A 9,429-nucleotide genomic window follows, 5' to 3' on the forward strand; every position below is an offset into this window, starting at 1 on the left:
AATTGTTTTTTCGACATTTTTCAACTGCGGTAGCCGAGTTGGGGCACGATTTTAATTCTAAAAGAAACATGTTTGTACCACTAACATATTTTTTGTATAAACAACTTTCATACACTAAAAAAAAAAGAAAAAATTTTTTTGAATTATGTCTTTAATGTTTTCTGGATCGGACACCGCTATTGCGTATCTAGTATAGATATAGTATAGTAGTCGATAGGCAACCGTATATTATTCTAGTAGCTTTACACAATTAAGGTGTGAATAATCAGCTAATAAAAAATATATACCTTAATCTCGTGTTTCAACTCCATTGAATTAAAGCAATTCAACTACAACTAGTCAACCCCACTGGCACAGAGTTGAAATCCGTAATACCAAAAAAAAGCTGAAGTTTAACAAAACGTTTTTGACGGATTAAGTTTATATCGATAATACCGAATTTCAAAACTTTAGCCAAAATGCAATTGAGTTGAAAAACATAATAGGGCCTTTAATTTTGAAAAATGCAGAAAATCAATTTAATATATCCAAAGTAGCAAATGATCAAAATCTTTTCAAAATAAAATTTAAAATTGCGCTTTCTATTTTCCATACTTTGCAAAGTAGTTTGTGTAAAGAAAAGCATTAATCCAGCACTGGATATGGCTAGATATCCTATAACGTACACATTATTATAATCTCTAACATTATATATTATATTATAATATCTAATTTATTTAAGAAACACCAAAGTTCAAATTCACCAATTGTTGACATTTAAAAATTAACAGGTGGCACACTTAATACAGCAAATTATTAGAACATACTTTATTACTACTATACAGCGCTGCCAGATCGCCGGATTTTCCTAGATTTGCTGGATTTTTCGAGCCTGCAACAGGTCATGCAGATTTATACCCGGATTTTAAGATTTACTCATATTTTTCCGGATTTTGAACCTATCACGTCAAAGGATATATTTTCTTTATTTGTGTATGTAATATAAATTCGAAAAAAAGCATAGCCGCAAACACGAAATATTGCAGAAGTTGCTGAATTTTTCGGATTCGATCTAGGGAAAACTCACAACGAATTAAGAACAGCAAAAAAATTATTTCAAAATGGTGCAAACCCTCTGAAGCTCTTGCCAAACACACTTTGAAATTAGTTGTTGAAATTTAAGTACTTTCACATTTTTCTGCTAATTGCGAGAGAATTTTATCACAATCACTTTAAATACAACTTAAAGCGCAGCAATTTCTCAACAGAGACAATTTCCAAAATTCTTCGCAGTAAAGCTCTGGTAAAAAAAAATCGATATTCGATGTGGACTTTTATTTTTGTCTGACTATTGAAAATTTCTTTGTAAAATGTGTTCCTCTATCATTCAATTTATTCACGACACTTTTACTATGTCGTGAAAGAAATATTATTATTGTCTTAACCCACAAACTAGCACACTGTGCGATACACTACTGTCGATTCTGTAAATAGCCGCGTTGTATGTGGAGACACTTAAGTAAACCGTAAACAATTATAAAAACCTAAAGGAACAATAGTAAGAAAGAGCCGGAAAAACACGTACAAATTACCTACGTACCCGAATGCATACATGGCGCACGCTAAGTACTGTGAACACCACGTAAAATGAACACCCAAAAATATACGTAAGCGCTGTTTTGCTTCCATTACTTTAAAAAACAAACAGAACTTGAAGCTTCTAAAGCATTAAATATATTTTCTGTCGTTGGATTATTGCACAACATGCATATTCAATTATACATTTTTAAATTCTCCTAAGTATCCTAGTGACCATGCGCACTTACTACTGTTGATGTTTTAAATTCGCTTCGAGCTTCAAAATACTATTTGCGCCAAAAAAGCAGACATTGTATACCAATATTACGGTTTTTAACTCCACTCAGTTGAATTGAAGTTCAATCAACTCAACTTCAGAACAACAAACCTCTTTTTTGGTATTACCAACTTCGACTATTTTCAGTCGAAGTTTCATTGCTGTTGCCAACTGATAAAGTGAAGATTTAGCAAATAATTAAACAGCTGAATTTTTTTAAACGAAAAACAACACATTTCAATTCGCTTGTTTGATAGAAGTTGTAATGTTTTGATATTCTAGTCAACCTTACTAACACAGTGTTAAAAATCGTAAAAGTCGTCACACAAATTTTGAAGTTTGACAACACTTCAACCGAAACTTTCTTTGACGGATTGATTTGATATCGATAATACCAAATTTCAAAACTGCACTCAAAATGCAGTTGAGTTGAAAACCATAAAAGGGAATTTATCTTTTGTGGAAAATTAACAAGTATAGCTGATGGTTGTGGACTAAACTACTCTCTTATTCTTAAATCATATGTAATTAAGGCACTTTGGCACAGGTTGCTTAAGATAGTATTCGATTGATAAATGAAGAGAAACTTTCTTTCTCAAACGTAGTTATTGTTATTATTTAAGTAACATTTAATAGCAAAAATTGATGAAATATGATTACTTAATGACCAATAGTAGTATGCTCCTGAGTCGGCTTCATTCGCGAAACATTTACCTTAACACATGATGTTTCAATAACGGAAGACTCTGCCATCGAAGTATGTCTACGAAAAACCAATTAAAATTTAAAAACTTCAGTTACCCTACGGGTTATAAAGTTTCTAAGTCAAATTGGATGTTGATCGGGGCGCACATTTTTAAGCTTTAGTTTATTAATGGTTATTGCATTGCTCAATTTTATTTAGTTCACATTATCGAGCGTATATTGTGCGCAACAAACAAATGCTACCGGCGACTGCCACCTGAAACAATGGAACAACTGGTTGAAAAGTAAACTTAGTAGTGTGACATACTAGAAGCGGTGGCACTTCCACCGTTTGAAAAGTGCTTTTTAACTTCAAGTGTGGCATGCATATCAGTTACGTCGTCTATTGGTTACTGTTGCTTAAATACAAATAACTGGTATCGTTTTTATATCGTGTCGATTTGAGAAAGTGTCTGGCAAAATTTTAAATGTATGGTGTATTTACATATTTACACATAAACCAGTATGAAATTGGTGATAAATAAATATTCGATTAGTTGAATTTGCATTCGACAAAAATTTAAACCAAATATCATTTGGAGCCCAGTTTGCTACAAAACGTTTCCGCATTACATGCCGGCTAGCCAAACGTTGGTCAAATGCTAAAGTCACTTCCCTATCATATTATATTAACACGGTTGGCTGTTCAGCTGTTTAAAGCGATTGAATTTCCTTGCCAAACAGCTGATAAAGTTTACATGGCTTTTGTCAGCTGATAGACAAGTTGGCATCCAAATATAAATAGTTATATGGTTAGGTACAAGTTTTCTGGTTATGGATATGTTGAGCAGGCGTGCAAAAGTGTAACAGTTGGCCTTCTGTAAAAGTCAATTCATAATGCTGATTTTGTGTGAATATCTCTTCCATGTTGGAACTTAAAGTACATATGTACATATCGAATTTATGTAAATTGTAGACAGCATATCACAATTACTCTGACTGATTAAAAAATACTGGGCAGACATTTAAAACAAATAAAAAAATTTATATATGGGAGCTGGGGTAATTCGAGGACCATGTTCGGTATTAAACTATAGTATAACCGATATTATATGTTCTCTTAATTTTGCCAAGATAACTTACATATTGACCTACTTATAGATAAGGTGTATAGCCAACCGGAAGCTACAAGTTCTTATATTAGGCCCCTTTTTGTCATTACAACATTATTACTTGGCGAGAATGACGATGATTGATCGATACATACGGTATAATGCCAGCCGAAGAGAGCCGTTAAGAGAAGTATTGACTCGATTTTATCCATGTTTGATACAAGGGTAATCTCTTATTGTCCTATTATGATTCTCCGTACTTTAATGCTAAGTCTTAAAAATTGACAGATATTTTTGATAAAAATGGGAACCGTAGGCACTGGGGATATATATTCGATATCTGGAGGCATGAAAAGTTATTGGCCGATTTCGACAATTTTCTGACATGAGAAAACTATTTACGAAAGTCATACTGATCTCACATTAATATTAAGTTATACGGAAGGTTTCAATTTGAAAATTGTTAAAAAGACGAGTAGACTCTATTTTTTGCCAGTTTTTTGTGGTGGGGTTATCTATTTCGAGCAGGCATGAAAACTGTGAGTGACTTTATTTACTAATTTGTTTAATTTCATTTAATTTTTCAGCTTGCTTCCTTCTGCGTTGCATATTCATGTGTAACAGTGTCACGTGCAACAAGTTGTCATGCGAAGACAACCAGATCCCAAGTCATATGACAAGTTGCAACTTGTTGTTATTAACTATTGAATTCGAAGGAGAAGTTGTACCCGCATGCGATTTTATAATTTGTTGTTGCAGCATAAAAGCAAAAGTATGTTGAGACAAGTGATGCCGGTTCCGATTTTCACTCGTTTAACAGGTCTTGGTGGCATGTCAAACGCTATCTCGCCAGACGTTACGCACTTGTCGACTTACTGCATTTTTAGGCTTCCTTGTTGCAAACAGAGTTGACAAATATGTGCGTATAAATATCCCGATGCAGCATTATTGCATATTTTTATTACAAAAAACGAGTTCATTATGTAATTGTCACTTTCTTGGTTACTGTCACAATGCCACAACTATCACAGCCGCTTTTTATGGGTAAGTGTTAAAATATCTTACAATGTGGGAAGATGATTGAACATATACATATTTTTATGTACAATGTACATTCTACCTTTGTATTTACTCACCAGTACTGAGGCGAATGCTTCAAAAATCCAGAAAGCAGAAAACTATAAACAGATAATTACATGCATAGATACAGGTTGGTTGAAAAGTTTCTGCTCTCGAAATGAAAAAATATTGTTTTTGTTACGAAATATATTATTTTATTCAATATAATCTCCCTTAACTTCAGTACACTTATTCCAATGATCCTCCAATAATTTTATGCCATCCTACAAGTATAATGACTTTCCGCAAGCTCTGCAAAATACAAGTCTACGGCTGAAATAGCTTCTTTATTCGACGAAAAACGCTTTCCACGAAGGAATTGCTTATTTGTTAGCAGGTGCATTGTCTTGATGAAAAATGATTTTTTGTGCAAACCAGGTATTTTCTCACGAATGTTTTAATCCAGCTGATCCCAAAAGCTGATATACTATTCAGAGTTGATAGTTTTGCCTTTTTGCAGATAATCATCAACAAAATTCCTTTTGCATCCCAAAAACCTGATGCCATAACCTTTTTGGGTGATCGTTGTGACTTAACCTGCTTCGGAGCTGAACAACCAGCTTCAGTCCACTGTAATCGTTCTTGTTTCAATTTAGGATCATGGTGGCAGATGCAAGTCTCATCCATAGTTATAAATGACGCAAGAACTCGGATTTATTCGCTCCAAATTATGCTGAGAAATTGTTTTCGATTCAGTTTTTTGTTGATTTGTTAACGTGTGCGGCATTAACTTTCCAAACAGTTTTTTCATATGTAATTCTCCGTGGAAAATATGAAGTACTCGTTCGTCTGTTTATGAACTTACCCAATGATATCTGGTTTTTGGTCGTCCTTCGCGTGGATCGGTGCGTTTTGAAGGTGTGGACGCCTTATACACTTCTAACAATTGTTCATAAATTACCTTTGCTTTTAGACCTTTCCAAACAAAGAATCTAATCACTGCGCGATATTACATTTTTTCCATATTAAAAAAATACTTTGACATGTCAACTACAAATGGCTTGTAAACAAAGAATAATTTAACAGAATGACTTGTTACTTTGCATGTGTTCTCACGACAGATGTATCAACTTGAGAAAAAAACATTTGGAGCTATTAGTGCTATTCTTGGTGAGAGTTCACAACCAACCTGTATATTACAAATTACAATTATGTACGCGCCGGTGTTGTAATGCTTGGTAATGTCTTCTCAAAACCGCAAGCACAGAGATGGTAAATTGTTAAACTTAATAAATTATGCTCCTCAATCAGAGAAAGGTTTTTGGCATAAACGGACGTAAATATGTGTCTAATATCTAGAACTTTCTCCTAGTCGTCTGAAGCTTACTTAACTTCCCATTTTTTACAGTTTTAAGAAAAAAGGCAATTATAAGACAATAGCGAACCCGCGGTCAAAGGTTCAAATCCACGGAGAGGCAATTTCTTGAATACTTTTGGTTTAATTTAATGTGACAAACTTTACTTTTAATGCTGAATTGTTTTACTTCTAATTGAAACATAAACTTTTCTATATTTTAAGTTGGATTAACGCGACACAGTGTGCAAAATTTTACTGCAATCGGTTCTGTAGGTTAGAAGTTTACCCCGGATAAAAACTGACACGTATCCGAAAGTTCAACAACGCTGCGGAAAAGTGACGTATGCATATTACAAAAGACTGTAACATTGCTTTAGAAGTTACACTGTCGTTTTCAAGCATTACTTAGGTCGTAATACCTACTTACGTATTTGAACGACGATCGAACGATGAGTTTTCAACATATTCACAGTTATACAGAAGTTATCCGGGAAATGCGGATTTTTACAAGTTTTAAATCGCTTCCCAATGTTTTCATCGTTGAATACATAATGTATAATTAGCCTTGAAATAGTTTGCAAAACCGAACCGTTATGTTATTGTATATCAAATCATTTTAATTATACAACAAATTTGTTCATTGTTCAGTGCATTGTTTCCTCCCTCTTTCTCAATTAATGCCTAAGCAATAGAAAAAACTACAAACAAACTTTTCTTATGAATTTTATCACTCCCTAAATCTTAATTACCCACAAAGTCATTTAAGATTCGTATGCCTACAAGCGAATACAAGACAACATTTGCTGACAATGTCGCAAAACAAAAATATACAAAGCAAATATTTTGCCAGCGAAGTAAACATTCGTCGACCTCACTTGACTTTTGCGCCACTTAGGACACTTCTGGTATTATGTATGTATGAATTCATGTTGCACTGTTGTTGTGACAAATGTGACGGACATTAACCGTCAATTTGTAGTCTCTAATGGTGTATTCCACGAATGTTAATTTCTGTTAAATTGTTTATAAATGTCTACAGTTTTCAATTAATTTTTGCTTCGGCTGGAATTCTAGTTATTTGTTTTGGTTTTAACTATTATATTTACCTAAATTTGCGGTTCGCCAAAATTTACATGCCACAACACACAACAAGATATCTGCCGACATATAAATAATTAATTTTCAACTCAGGCTTAACGATTATTTACATTATTCACGTTACCGCAAAGTTAATATAATCGACGATTTACAATTAGGTTAAGGTGAAACTTCAAATAACCAATTGCAGTATGCTCATTGAATGCTAAATGCACAAATTTAGGTAAGCAAGTTAAAAATTGTATAATGAAAGACAAATTAATTCATTAATACGAACACCATTGATTACTCGAACTTCTCTTTTGTGGTGGTGCCCTGATGATCTTCGACAAAAGGTGAGCCCTGCGAATTTAGGTAAAAAAAAATTTAAAAACGTTAATTTCGTTTAAAGCGAAGCTAAAATACCCTTCAAAATTATAAAAGCTATAGCTATATGCTATAGTAGTCCGAACTAAACAATTTTTTCGGAGACTATACCGCTGCCTTGGATGATAATGCAAAACTTCGGAAAGATTCTCGGCTAATAAAAAAGTCTTACATACGTGGACATGATGCCAATCGTTCACTTTGTATGCTAGCTATATACTATAGTGGCTCGATATCGGCGATTCCGATAGCTTCTTGGGGAGATCAGCACTTGTGCAAAACTTTAAATCGAAATTTCAAAAACTGACAGACGGACGAACAGTCTAAATCGACTCAGCTCATCATGATGATCATTTATATATATAGTTTGAGGGGGTTTCGACATTTCCTTCTGAGTGCTACAAACTTCGCGGCAAATTTTATATACTCTATTAGGTGTATAAAATTAAATAAGTCCTAAGTGACTAAGTGCGGATTTAGCCAAGCATTACACACTCACGTAATTAGTCCGAATCAAAGGCATATGAAATATTTTATGATGTTTGTAACACGGTTCGTTATAGCGTGAAATTTCAACCCTTTTTGGAGTTAGATCATCTTTTTCTATAGCTGATACACCTATTTACTTGCATTAATATACATATGTATCTTACTTTATTTTGACAGTATAAAATGGCAAATTGAAATCTTGATAGCTTATCAGACGGTGGGACTTAAGTTTTCGTTTAATGAAGGTTTAGGGCGATGGTAATAATCTGACTCCGACAATCTCCAGCGCCAAAGGTATAAGTGTGCCAAGTTTCTCATCTCAAAATATCTCAATATTTCCCTTAGAACACAGACACATGAAAATCAATTCTAAAAGCTTCCCTTTTCGTTTCATTTGAATACTAAGACACAACTGTAGTGTTGAATCCACTAAAGCTTGTATATCAAGAATGATAGCGATCGATTTTACGCCAAGTTTTTACCGTTACTTGTTTTAGTTTAGGCTGTGAAAGAAGTGACCAAGGAATATAAAAACAAACTTGCACCAACTAAATTGTAAGCAAAAACCCAAACAGTTTTGTCAGCTCGAGAAATAAACTTAAGTTACCAGTTTCTTGTGCAAAAGTTTTACTAAAAAGATGTGGGAAATTGTTTGGGAAAATATTAGAAACATTATATATATTTTTTAAGCGACTTGATTATCAAAGTTTATTTACAACGCATAACACTTGCTACATTCGCAGCTTATCATAATTCAAAAATTGTTTTTTTTAATTCAATCATCAAATGACTTAACTAATGCTTATTTGAAAAAGCTGTAGCAATAAATTATTGATGGTAAACAAAAATTATTAAAATTTTACAAGTAGTTTTTGAGAACTCACATTTTCACACCAATTTTTCAAAACTTTTTATTTAATTAAGTAACTGTAGGTGACGGCACTTAATTTCCACTCGGCGACACGTGAATTGAAAATGAAATGTTTACTTTCGCGCTTTGTTCGTAGTTTAATTGAACGCGTCCGATTGGCAACTGAATTTTTCGTCTTGACCAAGTAACCGTTGAAGATACTCATGCCCGCCAAATATTGGAGTGGGTTGGACTTTAAGTGGAAAAATCAAAACAGCCACCGACACGAATGCTTGAGGCGAAATGCGATGAAGAAGTCGAGAAAAGAAGATGGTCAAGTTACGAAAAGAAATTAAGTAATAAACCGTTAGCAATGCGATGCACATTGCAATGGATATAAGGTTGTACGTACGTATATATCAATGTTCAACTTTAGCCACAACTATGTACTTGTATGTTAGTATGTACATAAGTATGTATGCAAAACCACTCGATATGTTGCGGGTAAAAGATAATGCGAAAATAGCCGTAGCGTGCCGGTGTGATAAACAGGAAAATTGATACTTTCATTTTCTCTCAA

At 33.7% G+C, this 9,429-nt stretch overlaps 1 protein-coding gene across 2 annotated transcripts in view; it reads right to left on the bottom strand.

The window, feature by feature from the left end:
• LOC106619855 (uncharacterized) overlaps positions 1–9,193 on the bottom strand; it is a 10,148-nt gene extending 955 nt beyond the window's left edge. For both annotated transcript variants that reach the window (XR_011395056.1, XM_014238143.3), the window contains exon 1: positions 8,884–9,193. Coding sequence is in view for 1 of the 2 variants with exons in the window: in XM_014238143.3 (XP_014093618.1) it covers positions 8,884–8,885 (2 nt within the window). In the remaining variant the exon portion in view is untranslated. The remainder of the gene's footprint in view (positions 1–8,883) is intronic.
• Positions 9,194–9,429: the final 236 nt, after the last annotated feature.

The sequence above is a fragment of the Bactrocera oleae genome, chromosome 3, assembly GCF_042242935.1.
Source record: "Bactrocera oleae isolate idBacOlea1 chromosome 3, idBacOlea1, whole genome shotgun sequence".
Classification (NCBI taxonomy): Eukaryota; Metazoa; Arthropoda; class Insecta; order Diptera; family Tephritidae; genus Bactrocera; species Bactrocera oleae.